General features: G+C 67.6%; 8 protein-coding genes across 8 annotated transcripts; 2 read left to right on the top strand and 6 right to left on the bottom strand.

The window, feature by feature from the left end:
• Positions 1-2,279: 2,279 nt before the first annotated feature.
• Positions 2,280-2,528, bottom strand: EMIHUDRAFT_60855 (hypothetical protein; the record flags this gene model as incomplete). Its single annotated transcript, XM_005783342.1, has 1 exon — positions 2,280-2,528. A coding segment is annotated over one exon (249 nt), but the record flags the coding sequence as incomplete, so codon positions are not given.
• Positions 2,529-3,255: 727 nt separating this feature from the next.
• EMIHUDRAFT_203025 (hypothetical protein) lies at positions 3,256-3,852 on the top strand (the record flags this gene model as incomplete). The annotated part of the gene is made up of 3 exons (XM_005783341.1): positions 3,256-3,272; positions 3,461-3,684; positions 3,824-3,852. 3 exons carry the CDS (start codon positions 3,256-3,258, stop codon positions 3,850-3,852), a joined length of 270 nt encoding a protein of 89 aa, XP_005783398.1.
• A 2,580-nt stretch (positions 3,853-6,432) lies between these two features.
• On the top strand, positions 6,433-7,902 carry EMIHUDRAFT_203022 (hypothetical protein; the record flags this gene model as incomplete). The annotated part of the gene is made up of 4 exons (XM_005783340.1): positions 6,433-7,143; positions 7,429-7,511; positions 7,617-7,682; positions 7,818-7,902. The coding sequence occupies 4 exons, from the start codon at positions 6,433-6,435 to the stop codon at positions 7,900-7,902; spliced, it is 945 nt and encodes a 314-aa protein (XP_005783397.1).
• Positions 7,903-8,435: 533 nt separating this feature from the next.
• Positions 8,436-11,609, bottom strand: EMIHUDRAFT_99245 (hypothetical protein; the record flags this gene model as incomplete). The annotated part of the gene is made up of 10 exons (XM_005783339.1): positions 8,436-9,055; positions 9,097-9,286; positions 9,325-9,453; positions 9,525-9,670; positions 9,735-9,828; positions 10,454-10,534; positions 10,657-10,719; positions 10,760-10,783; positions 10,887-11,108; positions 11,298-11,609. The coding sequence occupies 10 exons, from the start codon at positions 11,607-11,609 to the stop codon at positions 8,436-8,438; spliced, it is 1,881 nt and encodes a 626-aa protein (XP_005783396.1).
• A 1,297-nt stretch (positions 11,610-12,906) lies between these two features.
• Positions 12,907-13,728, bottom strand: EMIHUDRAFT_203020 (hypothetical protein; the record flags this gene model as incomplete). Its single annotated transcript, XM_005783338.1, has 1 exon — positions 12,907-13,728. One exon carries the CDS (start codon positions 13,726-13,728, stop codon positions 12,907-12,909), a length of 822 nt encoding a protein of 273 aa, XP_005783395.1.
• A 3,650-nt stretch (positions 13,729-17,378) lies between these two features.
• Positions 17,379-19,769, bottom strand: EMIHUDRAFT_434317 (hypothetical protein). Its single transcript, XM_005783337.1, has 2 exons — positions 18,523-19,769; positions 17,379-18,367 (listed from the first exon to the last, which is right to left on the bottom strand). The coding sequence occupies exons 1-2, from the start codon at positions 19,720-19,722 to the stop codon at positions 17,600-17,602; spliced, it is 1,968 nt and encodes a 655-aa protein (XP_005783394.1). The 5' UTR covers positions 19,723-19,769; the 3' UTR covers positions 17,379-17,599.
• Positions 19,770-20,438: 669 nt separating this feature from the next.
• Positions 20,439-22,013, bottom strand: EMIHUDRAFT_434315 (hypothetical protein). Its single transcript, XM_005783336.1, has 2 exons — positions 21,492-22,013; positions 20,439-21,424 (listed from the first exon to the last, which is right to left on the bottom strand). Exons 1-2 carry the CDS (start codon positions 21,994-21,996, stop codon positions 20,817-20,819), a joined length of 1,113 nt encoding a protein of 370 aa, XP_005783393.1. The 5' UTR covers positions 21,997-22,013; the 3' UTR covers positions 20,439-20,816.
• A 937-nt stretch (positions 22,014-22,950) lies between these two features.
• Positions 22,951-27,059, bottom strand: EMIHUDRAFT_449606 (hypothetical protein; the record flags this gene model as incomplete). The annotated part of the gene is made up of 8 exons (XM_005783335.1): positions 22,951-23,497; positions 23,814-23,897; positions 24,024-24,086; positions 24,214-24,316; positions 24,551-24,777; positions 25,452-25,509; positions 25,918-26,009; positions 26,352-27,059. Coding segments are annotated over 8 exons (1,793 nt in total), but the record flags the coding sequence as incomplete, so codon positions are not given.
• Positions 27,060-27,140: the final 81 nt, after the last annotated feature.

Raw genomic sequence — 27,140 nt, 5'->3', positions numbered from 1 at the left:
AGGCGGGAGAGCGCCTCCGCCGTGGGGGAAGCTCCGCCGCCACCCCCTCCGCCTCCCCCGGCGGCGGCAGCGCCAGTCGGGAGGGCGCCCGAGGCGGCGAGAGTCGCCACTCTCGACGGGGACGGCTCGCCGCGGCACTGCTTCTTGTGCGGCGGCTCCGCCCTCGCGCGCTCGCGCTCGTCCCTCCGGCGCAGGCAGCGCCTCCATCGCGCAAAGGCGCACCGCTCGGCCGAGGCGGTGGCGAAGGCGAGCACCACCGCCTCCCGGAGCCGGACGCGGGCGAGCGCGCCACGGAGTGCAGCCTGGCACGAGACGGCCGCCGCAGCCCTCGCCGCAGCCCTCGCCGCCGCCGCGCGGGCGCCCCGCGCGAGCGTGTTCGCAGCGGCGGCGCAGCGGAGTGTGAGCCAGGCCTCGAGGCGGCGGTGGAGCGCGTCGCGGTAAAAGGTGCGGGTGCGGCCGCACTGCCACTCTGCCGCTCCAGCCGCACCAAGGGCGCCCTCCCCCTCGCCGCCGTCCCGGGCCGCTGCCGCCGGCGCGAGGAGCGCGCAGACGCGGGCGCAGGCGTCGGCGGCGCCGAGCTGCGCGCGGTCGGGGCGCGGGAGGAGGCCGCCGTACCGACGCACGAAGGCGGCGTGCGTGCACCGGTACGGATAGCCCTGCTGCCGGACGGTGGCGGCGGCGAGGATGCCGAGGGCGGAGAGCTGCTCGCGCACCGCCGCCGGGTCGAACCGCCACGCCTCCTTCTGGCGGTTGGACTTGACGCAGCGGACGTACCGCCGCGAGCCGGAGTCGAGCCGCGCCATCAGGTCGGCGAGCGAGGCGCGGAACTGCTCGCTCACCTACTCACCATCAGCGGGGTGTTCACTCCCTGATGAGCCAGTCACAGACGGCGAGCGAAAGTGCTCGCTCACCGAACGCGCGCGCATCTTTGGCGACCGCTCGTCCGGCGCGCCGCCGTCGCCCCTCCGGGCGGCGGCGGTGCCGTCGCCGAGCGGCGCGAGGACGCGGCCGGCGGCCGCCTCTCTGCCGGGCGGCTGCCTCGCGTGCGCCTCTCCAAGCAAGTGGCTCTGGTTGTCGCGCAGCCACGGGCTGGCTGCGGAGGAGAGGAGGCGGCGGAGGTCGTGCGAGAGGGAGCCCTTGTTCTTCTTGCAGAAGCCGGCGACCTGGTAAGGCACCTCCTCGGCGTAGTGCAGCACCGCGAAGTTGCTCCGCCCGCCGCCGATGCGTGGCACGCGGTAGCGCGGGTGCGGCGAGGCGGCCCGGGGCCCGTGCGTGGCGTGCAGCGACTGGAGGAGGAGCTGGTCCGCGGCGCTGTCCTGCGCGAGCCGCCACGTGTCGTCCGTCGCCGAGAGGATCCTCCCGATGAGCTGCACCGCCGGGGCCGAGTCGAGCCACTCCACGTGCGGCGTGGCGATGCCCTCCTCCCCGTACAGCCGCACCTCGCGGCCGATGATGTGCTCGTTGAAGTGCTGCTGCAGCGTCTCGTTGGCGAGGTTGATGAGCAGCTGCTCGAACCCGCTGACCGCAAAGCTCTCGAAGCCGTAGATATCGAGGATCCCGATGCCACGCCGCGCACCGCCCTCCTCGTCGCCATCGCCTCCGCCGCCTCCGCCGCCTCTGCCGCCTCCGCCGCCTCCGCCGCCTCCGCCTCCGCCTCCGCCTCCGCTCAGCGCCTCGTTGCAGACGGCGACGAGCCACTTGAAGACTCCAGCGTACAGCACGGTCGCGAGCGCGTCTCGCTTGGCCGCCGCCTCCGAGGCGGAGAGCGGCCGGAAGATCTCGACCAGGCCTCCGCTCGAGCGGCGCCGCCGCGAGCCGCTGCACGGCGCCACGAGCCGGCGGCGGCAGAGCGCTCCCTCGAGCTCCTCGGTCGAGGTGCCGAGCAGCGAAGCCACCTCCGCCAGACGGGCTGGATCCTCGGGGAAGGCCTGGCCGCCCTCCCGCGGGTCGGCGGAGGGGCTGTCCCCGCCCCCGAAGCGGACCTCGCCCAGCAGCAGCACGGCGGCCAGCACCGCCCAGAGCTGCCTCCGCCCCTCCGCCCCGAGGCCCATCTCGGACAGGAGACCAGACACCTCGCCAAAGCCGGCGGCGCCGTACCGCTCGCCGGTAGCGGTGGCGGTGGCGGCGGCGGCGGCGGTGGTGGCGGCGGCGGTGGCGGCGCCCTCGCCGTCGAGGTACGAGAAGCGGCGGGCCGTGGCTGGCGAGGCCGCGTCCGGGAGAAGGAGAGCCGCGCGCGCCCGCTCACATAGCTCGGCTGGCGGCGCGTGCAGCAGTAGGTAGAGGATGTGGAAGTTGCCCTCGCCGGCGGCGGCGCCGGTGACACGCGTCCGCTCGAGCAGGAAGTCGACGATGCGCGCGCCGCAGATGCGCGACGGCGCGGTGGCGGCGGAGGAGGCGGCGGTGGCGGAGGAGGCGGCGGAGGAGGAGGCGGAGGCGGAGGCGGAGGCGGAGGAGTAGTGCACCTCGATGAGCTTCCCGAAGCGGCTCGAGTTACTGTTCCGCCCGGTGGAGGCGTTCCCAAAGGCCTCGAGCAGCGGGCTGGTGGCGAGCAGGAGAGCGGGGAGCGGAGCCTCCTCCTCCAGCTGCGCGATGAACTTGAGGACCGACTTGGCGCACTCTGTCTTGCCGGCGCCGGACTCGCCCGAGACGACAATGTACTGCTTGCCTGCTGCCAGCTCGGCGTGCGCCGCAGCCGCGACGGCGAAGACGTGCGGCGATGTGGCGCCCTGCGTGTAGTCCTCGAGGAGGACCGCGTCGTCGGCCGAGGCGTCGGAACCGCGAGGCGCCCACGGGTTGAGAGTGAGCAGGATCTCGCCCACCCACGTCGCGTTCTGGCGGGAGGCGAAGCGGCGCTCGACGGTGTCAGCGATGGTGTCGGCCGAAAGGACGTCGAGCGAGAGGAGGTCGTCGGTGGCAGACGTGGCCTGATCGCTAGCAGGCTGGCCTCCTCTCGCGCCGCCGCCGCGTCGGCGCGCAGGCCTCGCCGCTCCGCCTCGAGCGAGTTGACCTGGCCCTCGTACGACCGGATGTCCTCGCCGCCGCGCCTCCTGGAGCTCTGCGTGAGCGGCGTCGCCGTCGACCGGGGCGCTGAGCGCCTGGAGCTGCCGATCCAGCACAGCCATTCGTTTGAGCACCAGCCGAGAAGAAGAATTCTTGTCAAGAACAGCACAGATCAGGGAAACGTGGCGCAAGAGTTCTTTTTCTCGTCCTTGTACCCCCCCATAAACGCCAAGGACCAGGTGCCAACGTGGTGTGATGTCTGCCCTCCGAGGGTTGCGGTTGGCCTTCGGCCTTCTTTCACTCCGTATCACATTCGGCCTTCTTTCACTACGTATCACATTCGGCCTCCTCTCACTACGTATCACATTCGGCCATCTCTCACTCCGTATCACATTCAGCCTTCTCTCACTCCGTATCACATTCAGCCTTCTCTCACTCCGTATCACATTCGGCCTTCTAGCTTCTTCCACTACGTATCACATTCGGCCTTCTCTCACTACGTATCACGTTCGGCCTCCTTGCACTACGTATCACATTCGGCCTTCTCTCACTACGTATCACATTCGGTCTGCTTTCACTACGTATCACCTTCTTTCACTAAGTATCACATTCGGCCTTCGTTCACTACGTATCACATTCGGCCTTCTTTCACTACGTATCACTTTCAGAGTATCCAAGAGGGTCGTAGGAGACATGCCCCGATTCAACCGTCTTGCGGGGCAAAAAAAGTGTTATCTACGGGGCGCGGAGTGCTTGTTGGCGAACCAAAATGGTGTTTTCCGAGGCGCTGCGCTAGGCTCAGAGCGAGTTCGCGCTGCGCTAGGCTCAGACGGCGAGTTCGCGCTGCGCTAGGCCCAGACGGCGAGGTAAGGTAAGGTAAGGTAAACTTCTTTCTCCACACACACGAGGTGGTGGGGCAAGGGGGGGCAACCCTCGCGTCTCCACGTCTAACGACAGGAGCCCCACGGCATTTAAAGTGCAAGGCCCGGTGCGCGTGGGTGGCGAGTTTCCGGGAGGGTCGTCTGCGGTTTGGGAGGCATACCCGTATGTGTAGACCGGTCAAAACGTCTTGAGGGCAAAAACATCATCAACCTAGCGCGGGACGGGTGAACGATATCGGGGTCGAAACAAGCGTAACGAATTTTCCTTTTCCTTGCCCTCACAGCTTCGCGCGGGAGACTCGACCGACTCGACTGGCCGCCGACCTCTCCCCACAACACGCGGGAGGGTCTTCCCATACTATAGTAGATTACAGTAGGCGGTGAGCGTGAGGGCGCCGAGGGAGTGGCCAAAATCCTGAGGGAGGGTGTAGAGATGTAGATATAGCGCTCTGGAGCGCTGTACCTGTTGCTGTCAATAAAATTCCACTTCAGAAACATTCCACTTCGAAGTCGCACCGGACGGTAAGCATGTTGGTTCTGCGCTCAAACCGCAACGCGCTGCGCGTTGCGCCCGCCAAGGTTTCGTTGCAGGAGCGGCGAGCCGCCTCCAACGCTTGCGCCATCGCGGTCCTCGGCGGCCGCTTCCAGACCGTTCCGGAGGCGATGCGCCACCCGGACTTTGCAGACGCGACGCGATCACTCGCCGATAAGGCATTCGCGGCTATGAAGGACGAGCCTGATGCCAAAGCCGCTGCCATCGCGGTCGAGGTGGATCGCCGGCGCAGTGAGCACGCCACCTCGTCGGGTGAGCGCATCCGTTCCCTCGACCTCGAGAAGAAGGGTGATGCAGAGTACGTGCAAGAGCGGTTTGGCGAGCTATGCGAGCTGGCCGAGGCTGGCACCGCGTTCCCCTCGGCCGAGCTCTCCGCCTGGCGGCAGCTGTTCTCCGCGTCGGGCAAGGAGGTGCGGCGTGCGATGTGCTACCAGTTTCAGTTCTCCTTTTGGGCGGGCATCGTGGACCGCACGCCGGCAGACAAACACGCGCGGGGCAACGCAGCGGTGCGGGCGCGCGCGGTGGAGATCTTCGGCGAGGACGTCGCGTGGTGCGAGAAGAAGATTGCGACGGACGTCAAGGCGGGCGAGAGCACGGCGAAGGACGGGCGCGGCGCACCGCGCAGCTTCCCAAAGGAGATCGAGGACGTGCTGCTGCTGCTGGTTGACAAGCTGCGGCAGTGCAAGGTGCCGGTCTACAAAGCCACGGTGCTGGACCGTGCCATGGACCTGCTCAGCGACCACCAGGCGTCGCTGAACTTCGCCAAGGTCGAGGATGGCGATTACGTGCGCGACGAGACGGGCCACCTGACGAGGCGCCTGCGTTGTAGAGCGATGTAGAGCGCGATTTTGTTGTAGAGTTTGTTGTAGAGGCTCTACAGCAAACCCGCCGGGAAGGCAGTGACTCAAAGAGGTCGAGTCGCACTAATGGGGTGTCTCCGAGCTTACTGGAGCTCTGATGGACGGCCCTGACTATCCCTGACACACAGAGAGTCACTCTGACGGCACACAACACCCTAACTGCGTCATGACCAGCCTGCCATGCGTCGCCGCGGTGCCGCATTCGTCGCTGTGCTTCTTTAGCAGGCGGTGGACTGTCGGCTGCGAGGACGGTCGCATTTGCGTGAGGCGAGGCGAGCATTCAGGCGCGTTGCATGCGCCATGCCTCGCGCCAGCGCGTGCGGGAGCTCCTGGCCTGAGCGTTGAGTCCAAGCGAGTTGCGCTGGCCACGATCGCTGCGCCGAGCCGAGCTGACGCGCCGAGGCGCCGGCCAGTCGCAGCCGTGAGGCATGCCACAGCAGCAGAGGCACCTGCCACCCATTGGGCGGGCAGGCAGAAGGCCAGCCAGGGCAGCACTGGCAAGTGCAACGCGCCTCATGTCGGAGAGCGACCGCGCCTCGTTCGCCGCTTATGATGTAGAGTTTGTTGTAGAGATTTCACGTTGTAGAGAGCCTCTACATCGCTCTAGCTCTACAACGCACGCGCCTCGTCACGCGGCGGATGTAGAGCTCTACACCTCTACAGCGCTCTACATCTCTACAGCTCTACAGCGCTCTACACTCTACATCCTCTACACCCTCCCTCACTCAGTTCCTGGCTCTTGCGAACATACCCGAAGGTGGACTGCTGACAGTTTTTGAGAGAGAGAGAGAGATTTTTAGCACAATACCAAAAACAACTCTACGTTCAGTTTTTGCGTGAGGACTTGAGTGACATTTTTAGTAAAAAGAAAAGAAAGAATACAGACGAGCCCAAACGAGGGATGGGGGAGGAGGACAGGGTGAGCAGGATTTTGGAAGGACAAAAAGAAAGAAATAAACAAACATACAACCCAAGGGAGGGAAAGGAGGACGGCACGCCGCCACCACACAGGGATTTTAAGAAGAGGGGTGTGGTGCGCTAGCCGCCCCTCCCCTTAATATGTTCTGTTTCGGCAGTTTCTTTTTGACACCTTCATTTGCCCTCATTCCAGCCCTGCATCGGGCTTCCAGGGCTTCCAATGCACAGCCCGCCTCCACAGCGCAGCAAACTGTCGTGGCCGACGGCGGCGCACGGCGACACACCCAGCGTGCGCGGTCACCTCGCCGCTACGCTTTCGCTTGTGATGGTTCGCTCGCTCCTCCTCCTCGCCTGGAGGTGCATCACCACCTGTGTCGCGACCGCTGCTGCGCTCCTACTCTCCACGCACGGCCCAAGGCCGGCGGGGTTGAGGCGCACCCCGAGCGAGGTGCTCCGCCTGAGTCACCTGGACGCAGCCCCGTCGACGACGGAGATTGTTTTTGTCGGGGACGCGTCATGCGGCAAGAGCGAGCTCCTCTGCGAGGCGCTCCGTCACCGCCCCGTGGGCTTTGCCGCCGCCGACGAGGCGCCGGGTCTCGAGGCGCAGCGGGTCGGCGTCATCGTGTGCTCGGCCGTGCAGGCAGACGGTTTCGAGAGCCTCCTGCCGTACGTCAAGCGGTGGCGGCTCGCGCTGCGCCGCGACTTTGGCGGGCGGGTGCCGGTGGTGCTCGTCTGCACCAAGGCGGACCTCACCCCGATGCGGCTGCCGCTCATCCAAGCGCTCGAGGAGCAGGGCGTCGCCTGCCTGACCGTGTCGGCAAAGGTTGGGACCAATATTCGGCACCTTTGGCAGCTCTTTGCGCGCGGGCTGCCGCCTGCGCTGCTGTCGACGGCGGCGCGCCGCCACGGCCTCCTCCTCCGCCTCCAGGCGGTCGGGCGGGGGTGCGGCCCGCGCGCACGGCGCGCGCGGTGCCTGCGCGCAGTGCGGAGTATCCAGACGCAGGCGCGCGGCCGGCTCTCGCGACGGAGGGCCTCCCTCGCCGCCGAGCGAACGAGGCGCCTGCGCCGCCGCGCCGTCGGCGCCGCCGGCGCGTCCGCGTGCGCCGTATGTGCGGCCGCCGCCGCCGCACTGCAGCAGCAGCAGCAGCAGCAGCCGATGCTTCTCGACGCTCGCAGCGCGGTGTCCGCCCACTGCTCCTCTCTGCTGACGCCCGAGCTGCTCGACCTCGCGTATGGCGCACTCCTCGTCGCCGCCGTCGCCGCCGCCGTCTTCGTGCAGAAGGTCGGCCTGCCCATGCTGTTCCAGCTCCGCCACCGCGGCGTCGCTCGCTATCGCTCCCTCCGCTGCAGGGAGCGACTCCGCCTCCGCTCCGCGTGTGCGGGGTGCGCGCACCGCCTCCGCAGGGTGCGCGCGCTCGTCCCTTGGCCCGGGGCGCACCCGTCGCCGGCCCGACCGCCGCCGCTCCAGCTGTCGGATGCCCCGCGCCCGAGCGCCGCGCCGCTCGGCGCCGCCGCAGTCGAGGCGTGCGCCGAGATGATGGAAGCCTTTGAGAAGCGCGCAGAGTCGCCCGCCAGCCCCGGCCGGCGCGCTCCACGCAGCCGCAGCGCCTCCGGCCGCCTGCCCACCCTCTGCGAGAGGGGAGACGGGTTCGGCCCCCTCGCGCTCCGGCGCGTGCTGACCTTCCCCTGAGGCGCTCCGGCCAGAGGCGCCTATCCGCAGCCCGAGTAGTGTGTTGACAGTGGCGGTGCGTGATTTATTGTTGACAGTGGCGGTGCGTGATTTATTGAGCGAGCGTGGCGTTCTTTGGAGCGTATTGACTTTGTGTGTACGTATGCGTGAGTGTGTGTGTGTGTGTGTGTGTGTGTGCGAGCGAGTACGTATGTGCCTCTTGTACGTATATTATTTTATTAATCTACCAGCTATACCACATTTTCTGGCTCGCAGCTCTCACAAACAGAAACACACATGGAAAAAGTCTCCTTTGCAGTATGAATGTGTATACGTGCTCGTGCACGAGAGGTGCACCAACCGCAGAACGTCGTGTTTTGCCTTTGAAAACTGAACAGATTTTTTTTGTGCGTCTCTCGCGTTCTCACTTTTCTCTCCACACTCTAGCGCCGCCGTGTCGCGCACACATAGTGCGCACATGCTCTCTCCTCAAACTCACAGTCATGCTCTCATGGCTATGCACCGGCTCGCTCTCTTAGAGGACTAACTACACTCTACATGAATCCGGCGACGAGGCCGACGATGACTGCTACGAGCGCGACGGCGAGCCCGTCGTTCACGCGACTAGACCTGGATCCGTGCCGTCCTCGGATCCGCAGGTCGCCCTCCGTCTCGCAATCCCCCGCGCCTTGCGCAGCCTGCGGCGCGGCGGCGGCGGCGGCACGTCCGCCCCCCCCGCCCCCCACCCCTCCCAGCTCGACCCCGCGCGGCTCGTCGCCCGCCTTGCCGCCCGCGTGGTGCGTCTCGTCCGGCAGCGAAGCAGGCAGCCACTCCGTGGGGGCGGGATCCTTGGGGGCGGGAGCTGCTCGCCGCCCGCCCTCGCCGCCGCAGGAGCACTTTGCCAGCAGCGTCTCGTCCACCGCCCTCCCCTCCCCACCGTCCGCCCCCTGCGCCGCCCAGCTGACGGCGGCGTGCGTGGCGAGGCAGGCGAGGCAGAGGAGGAGGCCGGCGTACAGAAAGTGGAGCCGCACGAAGAGTGCGTCGGCGGCGGAGCCGGGCCGCGGCGGGTGCAGCTTGCACCACACCTCGCCCGCCATCCGGCCGAAGCCGAGAGTGTACCCGACGGCGAAGGAGGCGGCGGCGCCCGTCGCGTTTGCGCGCCGCCAGAGCACGCCTACCCGCAGACCCGGCCACGGGTCTGGGCGGGCAGGCCACGCTCGCGCCAAGTGCGGCGGGGGAGGGGGAAGGGGCCGAGGAGGTAGACAGAGACGATGGGCGGCGCGAGGTACGCCATCACCGCCTCCTTGTAGAGGAAGATCTGGTCGGAGAGCACGTCGATGATCGGCAGCCAGAGGAGCGTCAGCACCGCGAGCAGCGCGCAGAAGGCCTGGCCGACGCGGACCACCTGCAGTGGTTGTACGGAGCTGACAAGGCATTGCACACCTCGGAGATGGCGCAGTCGCAGCCGACCTCGTGCGGGGAGGCGGCGGGGCGGAGCCAGCCGCGGTAGAGGTCGAGGCAGAAGAGGGAGGCGGCGGCGGTGAAGACGGAGTCGAGCGAGGACATGCACGCCTTGGGGTGTGAACGACGCCTCCTCACCCCCCCTGCCCTGTGGGGGCCGAGTCGAGGGAGGGGGTGCGCACCGCGACCGCCGCGGCGAGGTTGAGGCCGAGGAGGCCGGGCGGCAGCGTGTGCTGGAGCAGGAGCGGGAAGGCCTGGTTGGGAGTGGCTGTCCCGTTGGCGGGGTAGAGCTCGGCGTCGAAGAGCTTGCGCGCGATGATGCCGGGGTCTGGGGGGGGGGGAGGTGCGCGGCGGCTGGCTCGAGAGGGGTGGAGGAGGAGGAGGGCTTTGACGGGAGGAGGAGGAGGAGGCGAGAGGCGGGCGGCACGCGCAGGCCATCAGGAACATGGGCGTAATCTTGAGGAAGCCGGCGAGCAGGCAGGAGGCCTGATCCATCCACGGCAAACTCAACTCCGAGTCCCCTCCCTCTCTCGAGGAGGCGGGGAGGGACTTGGCGTGGTGGGCGACTGATCCTCTCGGCTCCTCTCGGCCCCTCTCGGCTCCTCTCGGCTCCTCTCGGCTCCTCTCGGCCTCTCGGCTCCTCTCGGCTCCTCTCGGCTCCTCTCGGCCCCTCTCGGCTCCTCTCGGCTCCTCTCGGCTCCTCTCGGCCTCTCGGCTCCTCTCGGCTCCTCTCGGCTCCTCTCGGCTCCTCTCGGCTCCTCTCGGCTCCTCTCGGCTCCTCTCGCCCCCTCTCGGCCCCTCTCGGCCCCTCTCGGCCCCTCTCGGCCCCTCTCGGCCCCTCTCGCCCTCTCGGCCCCTCTTGGCCCCTCTCGGCTCCTCTCGGCTCCTCTCGGCCCCTCTCGGCCCCTCTCGGCCCCTCTCGGCCCCTCTCGGCTCCTCTCGCGGGCGGGCCTTGGCATGGTGGACGGTGCGGGTGGAGAGCACGCGCTGCACGATGGCCTGATCGAGGCACCAATACCACACGCCTGCACCGCGGCCTCGCGTCACACGAGGCTGGCGGGGCCGAGGCGGGCGGGCGGCGGCGGGCGGGGCGGCGGCGCTCGCCAGCGACGTGCTGGCCGAGGAGCATGCCGAGGGTAGGGAAGGAGGGGTCGTCGGGCGGCTTGTAGATGTGGAAGAAACGAGACCACACCTATCACAGTCACTAGTCATGCCTCGTGCCTCATCGTGCATGGTAGATCTGGAAGGAGCAACACTCTCCTCGCTGGTCAGCGAGGGGGGGGGCTCGCTGCGCAGCCCGCTCATCCCGCCCACTCGCCCGAACCCGACGGCGGTCATCGTGACGGCGCCAACCAGCATCACGACCGACTGGGCGACCTATGAGAACCTCCGCAAGTGGTAGCCCGTGGTTAGCGACCAGCATCACCACCGACTGGGCGACCTATGGTTGGCGAAGGAGGAAGGATGGACTGGTGTGACAGTTGCTGTTGCGGGAAGGCGGGGTCGGCGACGTCGGTGACGATGACCGCCGCGAGGCCGCCCACCGCGGTGTAGCAGGCGGTCAGCCCGACCAGCCCGGCGGCGGCGATCCACCTCGGCCAGCCAAAGACGGAGGTGAGCACCGTGGCGGCCGAGTAGATGGAGACGGAGAGCTTGGTGAGAAGGTAGAGGACGAGCGAGATGAGCGAGAGCCAGCGGCGGAGGCGCGGGCCGTACCGCCGGCCGAGGTACTCGGGCAGCGTGGCGATGCCGCAGCGCAGGTAGACCTGCCGGCGTCATCGGGCAGCGGCAGGGAGTCAGAGAGAGAGAGAGAGAGAGAGAGAGAGAGAGAGAGAGAGAGAGAGAGAGAGAGAGAGAGAGAGAGAGAGAGAGAGAGAGAGAGAGAGAGAGAGAAGAGAGAAGAGAGTTGTGTGTGTGTGTGTGTGAAGGAGAGATAGAGAGTAGAATGAGTAGACCGGAGCAAATAGCCAGCCGAGCAGAAGAAGGTGGAGCGCGGCCGACCACTCAAAGTAGGCACAGGCGACTCCGGTGGCGGATGCCGAGCCCGCGAGCCCCAGGAGGTGCTCCGACCCTACGTTGGAGACAAAGAGCGAAAGCCCTACCGCTGGCCAGCGCATACTGCGGCCCGCGAGGAAGAAAGATTCTGCTTCGTCCTGCCCACCGCCATCGCCGCCGCCGCGAGCCCAGAAGATGATGCCGACGGCGGCCATGCCGACAAAATAAAGGGCAATGAGGGTGATGTCGATCGCCTCAAGGGTGACCGGCATCACGCAGGTGTCCTGTCGCCCCGGTGTGCTCGGTGTGCTGCACGCAGCAATTCCACCAGCGGTGTGCCCACAGCTGGTGTGCTCCAGCAGAGTCTCCGCCTTCACAGTTAAGTTTGGGTTTATTTTCTTTTTCTCCATCGTCCTCCATCGTCGTTGTCTTCATCTGTCTCGCGTCCACCCATACCGCGTTGGTGTCCAGTCCGAGCCTGACTGTTGTTCATCTTTCTACATCCTCCATCCTACTTCCTGTCGTCTGTTGTTTGTTGTGCCCTTGTTTGTTATCTTTTGTTTGGTTTGTTCTCTTGGCACCTTGGAGTGCTGGGGGGGGCGACAGGGAGGATTGGCCTGGAGTTATGTGTACGCCTACTCAGGGGGTGTGTGTGTGGCAGCCCGCTCGCTGGCTGTGTGTCTTGTGAGCCTGTCCAGCGTCCACCCATACCAGCGGTGGTGTCCAGTCCGAGCCTGGCTGTTCTTCACCTTCCTACATACATACATACATCCCTCCGCGCGCGGCATCGTGGCAAGCACTCCCTTCCTTTGCTGCCGCTTCTCGCTTCAATTCACGAAGGTCCCCTGTGGTGAGACCGCCCCCTCCATGCCCTCAACGAGAAACTGCACTCCCGCGGGCGTCCCCGAGTCCCCGCGCCGATACGTCTGAGGTGCGAGGAGAGGAGGAGCGTCGCCACTGCGCCCTGAGGCGCGGCGGCGGCGGCGGCGGCGAGCGCTCCGCCCGAAGGGCGAAGGAGGCAGCGCCACGTTGCGCGGCACAGCCGTAGCTATCAGTGCGCCGGGGATGTAGCCAGGACTCTGCACCGGATGCCCGCAGAACCAAAAGGGATGGGAAACGCCGTCGAGGTGGTGAGTGCAGAAAAAAAGCGCAACTTGATACCGCGGATAACCTCAGAGGGAGTGCGAGTGGCAGAAAAGCGCAACTTTCAACCGATAACCATTTGGTGGCTCGATTCCCTGGGCGAGGCGAGTCAGGCGTATTTACTGTTTTGGGCGAGCCGCGCCGCCGGATTGGGATTATGGTAGATGAGAGGCCGCCGCCCTTGCAGGGCGACGCGGGCCCAGCCGCAAGCTCCTTATTGTCGCAGACGGCCTGCGGTCGGCTGGCTGGCGGTGAAGTCGTCGTGGCACCGCTGGCGAGGCGAAGCGCAGCCGGCGAAGCGCAGCCGGCGAGGGGCTGGCTCTCGTCTGCAGGCACGAGCGTGCGTGGAAACAGCTGGGCGGTACCGCCCTGGCTGGCCGCGGGCAGGAGGTCGTGGGAGAGGGGCGTCGCCGCGGCTCGCGGCGGCTACTCCTGCGGCTTGCCGAGGAGGGCGTTCCTCAGCCAGGTGTTGCCCAGCCCGCCGAGGCCAAAGGCGGGGAAGATGCGCATCGAGCGCGCGCCGACCGTCTCCGTGTACTTTTGGCGCAGGAACGCCAGCCGGTCCGAAGCCGTGCGGCCCGAGCCCAGCTTGTGCACGTAGAGGTCGTACGCGATCAGGTGCAGCGGCACCGTCAGCCACTGGATGGCCATCACGGGCGCGATCTGCGAGACGTACTTGGCAGTGGACGGCGAGTAGTCCCTCTCAACCATGGACTGGGAGATCGCCGGCGGAAGGGAGAAGGCCGTCGCCATCGTCCCGAGGTCGCGCACGAAAAAGAGGCTCCACGACACGAGCGGGAACGGAGCCGGCGGCTTGCCCGAGAACCATATGCCAAAGATGCGGTCCTTGCTGGCCGCCGCACCGAGGTTGACGAGGGTGGTGCTGGCGAGCTTGGGGATCTTATTACTCCTGCTAGAGGCTTCGCAGACGCTGTCGGTCCAGTTCGCCGCTAGGTAGGTGGCGGTGTACACGCCGTGAACGACAAAGTACTCGCGCGACGTCAGAAACTTGTGCGGTGTCGTTAGGAGTTTGACCAGCGCAGTCCTCATAGACGCGCCGAGCGTGTTTGCGCCGGTGGCATTCTCGACGACGGCCTTGTCGATGATGGTGACAGGGATGGACAAAGCTGCAGAGGCGATGAAGGCGGCGGCGAAATCTTTAAGTAGGGTGATGGCCTCTGGGACCGCCCAGCTCGAGGAGCCGCCCGTTCTCTCGACCGCCTCCGTGCTGGAGGTGAAGGGCGGCATAGCACACGCGCGCGTGCTCAGTTCTCGAAGCTGGTCGGCGCACGCTCGGGCGGGCGGGCCGGCCTCTTGTAATATGGTGCCCACTGGGTCACTGGGCCTGCCCACACACACCGGCCAAACACCGGCGCCGCAGCGTCGCGTTCTTTTTATTTGCTGATTTTTGGTTTGCGGTTAGTGTGGCGTCCAAACCGGTGCAACACCGCGCCGTTCGTGAGAAGGGGCGGGGGGGGCCGAGTTCGGCTTAGGGGGTTGTCCGGTGGAGGGGGCCCGGGCGGGCGGGGAGGAGCAAGGTGGGTCGGGGCGGGCGGTCGGGGCGGGGCGGGGGCGCGGGGCAAAATTACTCGCTCGGGTCAGGGTGTAGGTATATTTGTTTGGGTGGGGCGGGGCGGGGTGGGGATGTTGGGGTGGGGCGGGGCGGGCGCCGGAGTGGGAGTCATATCTCATATGACTGCTGAGCGAGAGGGAGTTTTAGCAATACCAAACAACTCTACACTCACACATCATTTGGGGCCTGGTTTTGATGAGACTACTCTCTCTCTCTGGTTTTGTGTTGTTGCTGCTTCTGAGAGTTTTTTTGTTTGTCTGCTTCTGGTGGCGACGGCTTCTGAGGAACGTCGCCCGCGCCTTTTCTGTCGTGTGAATCGTGTGCGACCGCCTGGGGGCAGTCTGTGGGAAACTCGCCGCGCACAGGAAAAATTAAATCATCTTTTTTTCTTCCCTTGCGTGGACTTGTGCAGGAGCGCCCGCCGCGGACCTAGTTCCCAACCTCCCCGCGCGGGGCCGCTCCGGGGCGACCCGGGCGCCCTCCGACCACGCTGCCACACTACTATCCTTCACCAGTAATGCTTGTCCCAGCACGAACTGCGCTCGAAGAGCACAACTCGGTAGATCCTCTTCATACGTCGACCGCCGATGCAGAGCAGGGCGGTGCGGCTGAATGCGCCGCGGATTCAGAGACCGCTGACATCACCGCGTGCCATGCGACACCGAAGGGTTCGCGGCGGTATGCACGCCTCGCCACCGGTTCCGGCGCCGGTGCGGAGGACGGCGCTGACGAAGGCGGCCGGACTACCCGGCGCGAGAAGCGCGAGAGGCCGCGCCGAGCCCGAGGCCGGACGAGACCCTCTCCCCGCGTGCAGCGTCGCGCTGTGGAGCGTGCGAGAGTGGGCGAAGCTCCATCACCACTGCAGCTGTGCAGACACGCTGCTGCCCTATGCACAGTTGGGCTCGCGCCCGGGCTCCTCCTGATGTCGATGCCCTTTAGCGGTGAGGACGCACCACAGGTCGTCAGGCGCCCGCACCGATCGCCGGCGCAGGCTTGGTACGACGCGTACGTATTCTGGCGATCGGCACCCCCTCCCGACCCACCGCTGCCACCGCCATCATCGCCGCCGCCCGCTCCACCGCAGCCCTCGAGCCCGCCACTGCCGCCATCTCCACCGCCGTCTCCACCGCCGTCTCCACCGCCGGCGTCGCCTCCTCATCCGCCGCCGCCCGCACCGCCACCTCCCACCAGGCTGAGCCCAGCCCGGTGTGACGCCCTCTTCCGCGATCGGGACGGCATCTTTCGGCAGATGTGGAACCGCGAGGGGTGGATGCAGCTGCACGGCGGCGAGCCGTGCTGGGGCCGCAACGACGGAGGCCGCTCTTACTTTGACAACGTGCTAATGGGCACCAGCTGCGACAACAATTGGTACGAAGGCTTCATGGGCTGGCAGGAGTGGGACGGGGATGCGCCGGCTGTCCTTGGCTTTGACAGCAGCATCGACGGCTACTGCCGAGGCCTGCAGGGACGGAGGCGGCGGCTGGCGCGGGGCAACGCCACGACTGGCAACGCGGCCGATGGCGACGATGCGACCACCATGAGCAACCGCCGCCGGCGGCTCAACGCGGCGTGGCTGTGCCACGAGGTGAACCGCAATATTTTGGTGAGCAGACGCCTTTCGCCGGTAGTAGGCAACCTTAATTCCAAGATCTGGCCCCTATCCACGCTAAAGCGACTAGCGACAGGGGACCCTGCCACCTTCACCCCCTCTTACCTCCCTCGCGCCCCCTCAGATGTTGTTTGGAACCAATGTGCACGGCATCTCGGCGCTTTGTTAAGAGGAGGAACGGGAGGAGGCGGTGCGTGAGCGCTCGGCTATATCTCGGCTATAGGCACTGGCGCAGGCTACAACAGCTGCCGAAATTTGGAGTGGCAGATCTGCGCGGCGCTGGGCAGGCTTCCAGGCCAGCGCTCGCCGAGGATCGTCTTTTCGACGGCTCCAAGCGAGCTCGACACCGCGGGAGCTCGACCCCTCGGCAAGTGCGGTGGCTACAAGCCGCGAGGCTGCGGCTGGCAGTCGTACGCCAACGATGACATTTTCTTCCTCGAGGTTTGCATATACGCCAAGATATGCCGGAATCGCGACAAGCTCTTCCGGCTGCGCCGCGGCGAGTTCTTCATCTGCGACGTCGACGAGGAGGGCTTTCGCGACTTGCAGCATCTGCTCGCCGACGGTCCGCACCCAAAGCGATGACCCCGACTGACCAGCTTCACCACCTCCAGGTTCGAGCGAGCCGCGCGCGCGCTTCAACGCACGGGCGAGTCCGACGACAGCCGGGGCAACGGGAATGGGTATGGCAAGTATGATTAACATATGTCTCTATATCCTTTTTGACGTATTAACGCGTTCCGTGTACACTATAGTTAGTGTAGTGTGACGCCCAGCCTGAGGGGCAGCCTCTCCATGATCGAATGCGCGGGTCGCGCATTCACACACACTCCACAACTCCGGGGGATATTACGTCACGTAAAAGCAACTCGATTGCTTTTACGTGATTACGCGGCACGCGGCTATACGCGCCGAGAGCGCGGATATGTTTGCTATTTGGGACGGCTATTGCGATTGCGGTATATCGCTACAACTCTTTCGGGCGTATCGGCGCGCCCACGGTCGCCGAAGTGTTTACTAGCGTCTGTTCTGATCGTATAACTTTTGTCAGTCACCAAAAGGGCCACGCGCGCCGCGCGGCTCCTCTTTACCGCCCACGCACCCGACGGTGCGTGGAGCCCTATAGTGTGTGTGTCGAACGCGCTCTGCAGTCTCCACGTCTTCGCGTTTCAGCTTTTCTCTGGTAGCGTAGCAGGACGGGAAGTCGGGAATGATATGATAGTAGGGGAGTAGAAGAAAGCACAGAGCAGCCCTGCGCACGGCGACGCACGACTTCTTGTGCAGCTCACAAAAAAACTGCGGCCGCCAGCGACTGAGCGTCTCCGGCTGTGGCGGACGGGGAGAGGAACACAAAGAGACGTACGGACGTCCATCCACACGACTGGGATGAGAATACTGGAGAGATGCAGAGATGAGGTCGAACCTGCTGATTCAACAGCCGCCCACAGGAGCGCCGCCTCAACACGGGGTCTCGGCTCTATCGAGCCATGCTAGCTCCAGCCGCAGCCCCACCCGGCCGCCCGTCCCCGAGAGGGTGTGTTCCCCCGCAAGGTGGGTACGGCTCTTACTACCGTAAGTTACTCTTACACTAAAAGCACACAGAGAAGACACTAATCCTGGGAAGTGCCACGGGAAGCACAACACAGCCTGAATGAAGCTCTTGAGAACTGTGGAACGAAGACTTCGTAGCCCTCCGATCAGAGCGGTTTTTGAAATGCAAAAAATGGCCGGTAAGACAAACGTGCGAAATCTCTTCCCTCTCCGTCTCTCCTCTTCTCGTCTGCCTCAGTGTGTTCCCCCTCGACACATATAACGATCACAGCTCACAGATGCGTCACGGTAACTCCATCGGCGCAGAGTTCAGACTGCGGAAAGGTCACTGCCGTCACAAAAAAACGCCCGAGCTCAGCGCATCACATTGCTCCGCGCCGGCGGCGTCATCTCCCCGCCTCATGAGGCAGCCCCGAGAGGAAGCACGGGTCGTCGGGCGACTCGGGCGAGTACGTGTACTCGAGCCTGCACTCGCCGTCGAAGAAGCCCGAGGAGGAGGAGTACAGCTCCTCGACCGAGGAGGCGAGGCCGGCAAACATCACGATCAGCCCGGCGGCGATGTTGAGCGTCATCCAGGCGAGCCGCCCCGCGCCGAGGGGGACGGGCGCCAGCGCGATGAGCAGCACGTACGGCAGGAAGTAGGTGAAGGCCGTCATCCCGATGGCGCCGATCAGCGACTGCACCGCGATCAGCCGGTCCCCCTCCCCCGAGAGCAGCAGCTGCGCGACAAAGACCTGCGAGCCGAGGAAGAGCGAGCGCACGAGCAGCCGCAGCAGCCACGGCGGGGGCCGCGGCCAACCTCGGCGCGCGGCGGCGGCGGCGGCGTCCTCCTCCTCGCGCGCGACGGGCAGCGGGGCGGACCGGGCGGCGCGAGACGAGATCTCGCGAGAGGAGATCTCCTCCTCGGCGCCGGTGTGCGCCCTCCCGCCCGCGGCCGCCTCTGGCCAGGGCGCGCTCCTCCCCGCGGACGGCTCGTCCTCGGAGGCGATCGAACGCAGCCGCGCCGTCGGCGTGTGCGTCGCAGGCGAGTGCGGCGTGGGCGGCTGTGTCGGCGGGGTCGGCCTCGACTCGTGCCTCGGCGGCGGGTCTGGCGGCGCGCTGCAGCAGACGGTCGGGTCGATGCCGAGTCGCATCTCGATGTCGAGCATCATCACCTGGCGGGCAACTAATGATCAAGGAGCCGACAAGGCTCGCGGAGGGCCCGAGACGTCGCGTCTCTGTGTCGGGCGGCCTCGTCGCCAGGTTGCCGACCAGGTACTCCCCCGCTGCATCTCGGCTGTAGCTCGGCTAGATCTCGGCTAGATCTCGCCAGGTTGCCGACCAGGATGAAGTAGACCTCCTGCACGACCTGCACGCCGATGGAGGCGGTGTTTGCGGCGTTGCGCGGGAAGTTGAGGTTGATGTTGGACCAGGAGAAGTCGCCGTACGCGTAGTACCCCACGATGCCGCACGCCCAGTAGAGCGGGATGGCGACGCCGTACGTCCAGTTCATCACACTCGGCCACGCGGACGGGGTCGACATCTCGCGGATCTCCTCGGGGTAGAAGCCGTGGCCGCCAAAGGCGTACGCGAAGGCGGACAGGCCGAGGAAGACGTCGTTCAGGTCGCGGCCCTGCGGCGAGGTTGCGTTGGAGAGCGCCTCCTCTCCTCCGCCCGAGAGAGCGCCGCCCCCGTCTGCAACCCCGAGCAGACCGTCGTAGCGCGGCCCTGGCTGGCACCGCCACGGCCGCACGAGGAGCACCTCGTAGAACATGACGGCGACGTTGATCGCGAGCGGCAGCAGGCCGAGCAGCGCCGCCGCCCACCGCGTCTCGTGGTACGTCGGCAGCTGCAGCACCGGCAGCGAGACGGCGGCGGCGACCAGCAGCCACTGCCACTGGCAGAGCCGAGACTGGTCGAAGAGCTGGCCGAAGAACTGCTCAAAGTAGATGAGCTCCGCAACCGTGGTCAGGTAGTAGGTCGCGAACTGCAGCACCAGGCAGCAGCCGGCGCCCGCGTCGCGCCACGCCTGCGGAGACCAGCCTCGCCGCGCCGCGCAGGCCGCGAGCGCCTCGCCGCAGAGGCCCGGGTAGCTGCCGATCTTTGGGCGGAGGCGGCAAACCTCGCCCAGCACGAGGCCCGTGTCGTACGTCACCACCGACGAGTACACCAGCGCCAGCATCCCCACCGTCCACCCGGTCTGCGCAAAGCAGGCCGGGATCGCACGCGGCACGCACATGAAGGCGAGGCTGTTGGCAGTGATGGCCCAGGTCGGCGCGCGCCGTAGCGGCGTGCCGGAGGCGGCAGCGCGCGGCGACGACGACGACTTGTCGTGCCGGGCCACGCCCGCGTCGCTCGCCTCCACATTGAGCGGGATGAGGCCGTTCTTTGCTGCACCGCTCACAGCGCCAAGGTCACTTGGCCCTCGCGATATGGCGGGCAGGTTGTGCTGCGGCTCCGGCGCGCCACCGCCGCCGACGGTGACCGACGCAACGGCTGTGCCACGGACGTAGGCATCGCTGGTGGCCATCCGCCAGCCTCCACCTCGCTGACCGCGGCCAAGGTGTGCTGTCCCCTCCAAAGAGAGACTTGCATGGGCAGAACGAAAAATTGCACGGTGAGCGCGGCCCGGGGTTGAGCGTTTATGTGAGCGCGGCGCTCTCGGTGCTCACAACTCTCTCAAAAATCCTCGAGGGGGCGCTCTCCCTGTGCTCACAACGCTCTATTATTAAGTCGGGCGTCGACTGACAAGCCGCGTCGACTCGCGCGCCGCCAGAGGCCAAACAAATCTAACACTCACACGTCATTTCCAGAGGCCAGAGCCGAGAGCGGCCGCGCTGACTGATCGCGCCCGCCGGCGATTGAATCATGGCGCGAGGCGCGCTGGCTCCATGGCAGCACGTTGAAGCAGAGCAGGTGGGGACGAGGAGGAGCAGGACGCGCGTGAGGACGCGTCGCCTCTCTGCTGTGAATAGAGGGAGAGTGCTGCAGCGTTGGAACCGAAGCTCGGCGCCTCGCCCTCAGCAGAGCGGGCGAGAAAAGCTGAAGCTGTTCGCGCCACACTGATCGCCCCGCCTTAACTTGGACGCTTGCTTGAGCCATGCCGCGCGCGTACCCCCGACGACCATGTGTGCTGCAAGCGAGCGCTTGAGAGTTGAGTGCCGGGGGGGCGACTGTGAGGTGGGAGCACGTATCATGTGACGACGCCACCGAATTTCTCGTTTCGTGAGAGTCCTCTTCATCATCGTGTCGAAACGGATTTCTTTTTCCTTAGCCGGAGAGCTCTGAGACGCGAGAGACACTCGCGCTGCCAAGGCGCCCCATGCCCTGTGGCGCCCTCAGCAGGCGGCCCGCCACGAGCCGCTCGCCGCCGCCGCCCGCGGCCGAGACCACACGCGAGCGCCCGCCTTCTCCTCGGGCACGACAGCGGCTCGAGCACGGGTGTGGAACAAACAACACCTCGTGACCAACTGGCAGTGCACTGTCGGACAAACGCGCAGCCCGCCGGCCAGTCCGATGGTGACCAGTCCGCCGGCCGAGCAGGCGAGGGGCCAGCGGGCTGAGCCCGCGGCTGCAGGCGAGCCGCCGCCACAGCCGCGGCAGCCCACTCTCCCTCCTGCGTGCTCACACGTCCACCCGCGAGCGAGCCGAGAGCGTCGCCGGGAGCGAGTGGGTGGCGGCCGATCGGCGACACTTGGCGCCCGCCAGAGCTCTGGCTCGGGCGCCGTCGGGGGCAGCGCGCCGCACGCCTCGCCGCCGCCACCGCCGCAGCTCGCCCCGCCACCGCCCCTCACCCCTCCTTGCGGACCAGCGCGCACCAGTTGCCCGTGTCGTGGTACTCCTCCTCGAGGCTGGCGCCCGGCACGGAGGCGATGAGCTCGGAGAGCTCGCCTGAGGCGTCAGGCGGCGCGAGAGGACAGGTCCGGGACAGGGCCGGGGCGTGCGGGAGTGGAGGCGGCGCGAGGGGACAGGTCCGGGGCGTGCGAGAGTGGCGCCGCGAGGAGGTGCCGAGGAGGAGAGCGCCGACAGCGTCGCGGGCGAGGGGTGCGACCGCGCTGCCGAGGTGCGGGTGGGCGGCTCGCCCTGCGAGTACACGTGGCAGTATCGCTGGAAGACCGTCGCGCGCTTGTCCGGCACGTGCACGCCTCCCGCGGCCGCCTCGAGCTCGGCCGACCGGCGCGGCGTACTGTCTCGCTGGTGGAAGGGCACGAGGACGTCTCGCGCGGCGAAGCCTAGGCGCGAGCTCGTGGACGCGTCGAGGACGCTTCGTGCGTCGGAGGCCGCCGGAGCCTCCCGCGCCGTGGTTGGACACGCCCTCCTGCTGCTCGAGCGCCCACGCGTAAAAGAGCGCCACGCCGCCTGCCCGGAGCACTCGCATCGTCTCGGAGACCAGCGCACGCCGCCGCTCCACCGAGGAGATGTGGTGCAGCACGGCGATCGACAGCGCGGCGTCGAAGCTCGCGTCGCGATACGGGAGCGCCAGGCAGTCTGCCACCAGCGCCTCCATCCGCATCTCTCTCGCCGCGATTCGGACGAGCTCGCTCGAAAAGTCGCAGCCAACGGCGGCGAGGCCGCTCTCGGCGCAGGCAGGCGCGAGCTTGCCGTTCCCGCACCCCAGGTCGGCGACGAGCGAGCCGTGCGGCAGGCTGCGCACAAACTCGACGACGCGTGGCCAGGCCTTGTACCGAGTGCCGTGCCACTGCCACGCAATCGCGTCGTAGACGCGCCGGACATGCTGCTCCTCGAGAGCGGCTTGTGAGGCCAGGAGCGAGGCGGGGCACTCGACGTTGTCCTTGGGAGGCATATACACGCAGGATTCCTACAGGGGCGCAGGGTGGCTGCAGCGCGCACCTCAGAAAGAAAGAAAGAACAGACGCCAGTCGCAGTGGCAACCGGACCACCGCGACCTTCGACAGGGAGAGCCATGCCTCCCCGAGCCTGGAGAGGAGCCGGCGGAGGGGGGGGGCGAGCCGGGGACGATAGAGAGGCCGCGAGTGCGGGCACGACTCGCCGACCAGGGAGAGCGGGCTCGACCTCCCTGGGAGGGGAGGCGACACGACCCAATGCCGTCGCCCTCACCCGGGGAGACCTCGGCCGGACCGTCGACGCCCTCGGAAGCGGTGGAGCCGGGAGAAGCTGGCGGAGATGAAGGGCGGCAGCGGAGGAAGCGACACCAACAACGAGGGAAACGGCCACACCGGCCGTCGCATGACGCTCGTGAGACGAGCAAGAGAACGAATCAAAGGGGGTCGGAACCCTGGGAAGACAGGGGGTGAGCCCTCAGGCGGGGGGTCTACTCAAGTGCCTGCGTGAGTGAGTGTGGAGTGGTGGTGTGACGTGTGAGGCGTGCAGTGTGGTGTTCATTAGCTCCGAGTAGAGGGGGCGTCCTGCAGTTAAGGGGAAACCCGGTACGCGGGGCCAACCCTCGGAGACCCGTGTTTACTTTAAGGCCCTTGCCCTGCGAACGCGCACCCCCCCTAGGGGTCAGGGCTCTCTAGCCCGTAGCCCGATCCCGATCATCCGGCCCGCTGGGTGCGCTTCTGAGCTCCCCGGCCCTGGATGTGAGGCTGCCGACTGCACTCCAAGTGCTCCAAGTGCTCCAAGATCAGCCCAGGGAGATGGGAGGACGGCACGCCGCCACCACACCCGCCTTTTTTTCAGCGTTGTAAAATTCTTTTCCTGGGACAGTCACGCCGTTCATCACGGTGTATTCGATTCGCGCCCTCTCCACAAAGCGTCTCGAGCAAGCGTTCTGTCTGAGGTGAGCATGGGCACCAGCTGATCGGTCGAGCAAAAAGAGCGAACGGCCAGATCACGCTTCACGGGTCGGTGCAGCACCTCGCGTCGTCAATCAGCACCGTCTCCACATTGACGGCGCGCCCGTCCGCCATGATCTCGCCCACGAGGAAGCCCTGCTGCCCGTCGCACGCCCACCCGCCGCCGCCGCCCGTCAGCCAATTGCGGTTGGGCGCGATCGACGCCGTGCCGGCGTAGCCCGACTCGTGCGCAGCGGTCGCGTGCCGGTGGCCTCCGAAGTAGGAGATGCGCGTCTCGTGCGAGCGGAGGAGCCCGATCGTGTCGATGCCGCCCGGCCGCCGGCCGAGGAGGAAGTCGGTCGGGTAGTGCGACACGACGAGCAAGTTCCCGCCGCGGTTGGCGGCCACCCGCTCGCGGAGCATCCGCGCCGAGGCGACCTCCCGCTCGGCGAGGGTGCGGAGGCACTGCGCCGGCGAGCACCCCTCGGACTGGACGAGCCAGGGACACGACTTGGACGCGTCGGCCGCGTTCATGTCGAGCGCCACAACCTAGCGGGGGGAAGGGGCGTGGAGCCGGGGGTGCAAAGGGGAGCCGACGTCTGGCGGCGGCCGCGCGCCTCAATGTTGACGCCCGGGAGGGGCCGCGCGTGGTAGTAGGTGGAGGGCATGTACCACGACGTGTTGCGGTGCCTCGCGCCGTGCTTCTGCACCTGGTGGCACTGCTTCGGGTCCGAGAGGCAGCCGCACCGCCAGTCGGGCGCCTCGTAGTCGTGGTTGCCTATCCTCGAGCGCAACACACACCGCCTCACACGCGGTGGGCGGGCTCGGCCGGGGGAAGAGCGCGCGGGCGATCGGCGCCGTAGACCGAGTACCACTGCATGTGGTCCATCCCGTGGTACACGTCCGACCACTTCTCGGTCCACTGCGGGTCGTCGACACCGTGCACGCCCTGCGCGAGGGGGGGGGGCGGCGGCAGCGAGTGTGTGCCGTGCGAGCGAGAGCAGGTGCGTGCCAGCACGCATCACAGTGTCTCTGCCGCCGTGCCGCACGCCTGCGGGTAAAAATTGTCTCCGACGTTGAGCACGAAACGCACGTTGCCCCGCCGCCGCGCCTCGGCTCGCATCGTGTCGGCGATGGCCTACAGACGACGCAGGCCGCAGTCTGCACGCACAGGAGGAGGCGCCGGGCCGCCGCCGCCGCGCACGCACGCGCGCCTGCTGGCAGCGCGGCAGTAGCACGCACCGCCTCCGGTGGCGACACGCCACCTCGTGCAGCTCGGTGTCGTACCCCCAGTCGCCAATCACAAAGAAGGAGCCCACCACGCCGGCTGCCGGCTCGTACGGCCGCTGCTGCGCCGCCGGCTCCCGGCTGTCCCGTGCCGGGGAGGGCGGCGGAGGGGGCGAGGGGCGGAAGTAGTGTCCGTACTCCCGCTCGTCCTCGTTGTCAACGTCCTCCTCCTCCTCCTCCTCCGCCGCCGCCGCCGCCGCCGCCGCCGCCTCCCCCGCCGCCTCCCCCCCCGCTGGCGGCGTGCGAAGCGAGCCCGGCGGGGGAGGCGCACGGAGGGAGGAGGGAGGGCCGGCGGCTTGCAGCGAGAGCGCCGACGCGGCGAAAAGGAGCATCGAGAGGACGAGGGCGGCCCACGGCAGCAGCCGCGGGCCGAGCGGCGAGGGAGGCTCCCCCTCTCTCTCCGGCGCGGGGTCGACCCACGCGAGGCGGACCGGGTGGCGGCAGCGCAGCTCGTCGGCGGTCGCCGCGCCGGAGGCATGGCCGGAGGCGGGCTCGGTGGCGGCCTGCTCGCGCATCAGCCAGAGGACGGCGCCACGAGGCGCCTGGAGAGAGGGCGGTGTGTGTCGGTGCGTGCGAGGCGCGTGAGGGGGCGGGCAGAGGGCGAGCGGGCGGGCGGGCGAGCAGGCGAGCGGAGGTGCGTGGAGGAGGAGGAGTTGCCTCCGTCGGCACACCGCGCACGAGCGCACGAGGCTCGGATCCGTCCCGCCGCGACAAGTACGACACGTTTGGCCCGAGCCGCTCGACGACCACCTTAGGGGGGGCGTGCCTCCGTGTCTCCGTGAGGGGAGGGGTAGAGGGTCGTGTGGCGGGAGGGGGGGCAGGAGAGGGGGGCGGGAGGGGGGGGGGGGGGGTTGATAACATGTTGCGGTCTCTCCCGCGCGCGCGCCTTTGCGCCACGCGGCCGGCGGCTTCCCTGCCCAGGGCGGTCTCGGCTGGCAGACGGCGGGCAGGTGGGCAGCGTGACGCGGACCTGGGAGAGAGGCGCACAGGGCGGGGAGGCGGAGGTTGCGGGGGAGGGTGGCGGGAGGAGTCCAGGAGATGCCTCGCCGTGAGGCAAAGCCGCGGGGCGCGAGGCAGATGGCCCATGACAAGCCAGACAGCAGCCGCGGGTCGCGGGCGGAGTGGGAGGCGGCGGGATGGTGGTGCGCCCTCCTGCTTCCGACTCAGCCGCACCTCGCCCAAGCTCAGCGTCTCTCTCCCGACGTCGACAGTCGACCTTGCCTTCGAGCTGTCCTTCGAGCTGGCTGCTGTTGCCATGGCTGTTGCGCGGCAGCCTGCTGCGGGCAGCACCGGCGCCGGGCATAGTTGCACCGTCGCGGTGACGACGGCCTTTGGGACGAAGGGCGCGTCGCGGGCCGTGCAGACGGTCGAGGCGGCGGCGGCCTTGAGGCGCGAGGTGAGGCCGCCCCGCACGGCACGCGGGGGGGCGGAGCGGGAGGGGCCCACCACGGTCGAGGCGGCTGCGGAGCGGATGCGGCTCCGGGCGGAGGTGGAGTGACCGACTGCGCGGCGGGAGGCGCTCGCGGAGAGCAGGCTCGACGCGGCGTCCTCCTCCTCCTCGGCCCACCTACAGCCAGCAGCCACCCCGCTCCTCTTGGAGAACCCCTCGGCGGTTCCCCCCCCCCCCTCCCCTCCTCCCGGCACACACGCACGTCCTCTCTCGCCCTCCGTCGTCCGCGAACGTCGCGAAGCTGCCCGCGTCCGCCTCCTCCTCGTCGTCGTCGCCGTCGCCGTGCTCGCTCGGCGGGCGGAGGAGGAGCTTCTCGTCGAGCGCCTCGAGCACCCAGCCGACCGCCGCGCCGCCGCCGTCGCCGCCGTCGCCGCCGCCCGCGCCTCCGCGTCGCCGCAGCCGCAGCAGCAAGCCAGCGGCGAGGAGGAGGGCGGAGAGGGCGGAGAGGGCGAGCGTCGCGGCCACCACCGCGCGGCGGCGCTGCGGCGCGCCTGGCGTCGACAGCGGAGGGCGCGACGGCGCGGGCGGCGGCGACGGCGACGGCGCCAGAGGCGGGAGGGGCGGGCTGGGAGGATAGGCGGGCGGCGACGCGGGGCTCGGGGGCGGAAGCGGCGAGCGCGGCGGCGGCGGCGGCGCGTCGCAAAAGGAGACGCCCGGAGTGTCGACTATCTCGGAGAGGGCGGCGCCGCAGAAGCCTGCGGCCGGCATGTCCGGGTCGCGCACGCCGCACGCGACCTGCCGCGCGTTGTAGCGGGGCAGCGAGGCGGAGGCGGAGGCAGTCTCGAAGGGCGCGACGTCCGCCGCCGTGTCGGAGAAGAAAAAGACGTGCGAGTCCGGGATCGATCTGCCGGTGCGGCGGCGGTAGAGGTCGACGATGGCGCGCACCGCCACGTACTTGTCTGCGGGCTCCACGTACATGGCGATCGGCTGATCGACCTTGGGCGACGAGGCGTTGGCTGCGTTGACGACGTCCCACGCGCTGCGGTCGCCTCGCCACGCGCCTCCGAAACCGAGCAGCCCCGGAGAGGTGAGGTACGAGTACATGATGCGCCTCAGCGACGACGCGCTGCCGCCGCCGTCGCCTTCGGTGACCACTCCGAGGAAGCAGCGCGCGCAAAAGCTCCGGCTGAGGTGGGCGCCGGCGTCGGACACCGTCAGGTGCGAGAGAGCGGAGTTGCTCCGACACTCCGCCGACACTCCGCGCCGCCCGGTCAACGTGCGGACGAGATCGAAGGCGCACACGCAGGAGCCAGCCTGCATGGGCGACCGGTCTAAGACGAGTTCCTGTTGTAGGCGACAAAGGCGCAAGCAGCTGCTCTCCTCTCTCTCGCAGATGTACGGCTTCGGAGACCGGCGCGAGCGTGGGGGGAGGAGTCCAACCCGTAGTTGTACAAGGTGACCGAGGCCACAAAGGCGCCGTAGGTAGGGATCCCTAAAGAAAACGCGGCGCGATTA

This window comes from Emiliania huxleyi, assembly GCF_000372725.1.
Source record: "Emiliania huxleyi CCMP1516 chromosome Unknown EMIHUscaffold_18, whole genome shotgun sequence".
NCBI lineage: Eukaryota > Haptophyta > Isochrysidales > Noelaerhabdaceae > Emiliania > Emiliania huxleyi.
The sequence above is the reverse complement of the archived record's forward strand: the minus strand, read 5'-3'. Positions and strand labels throughout refer to the sequence as shown.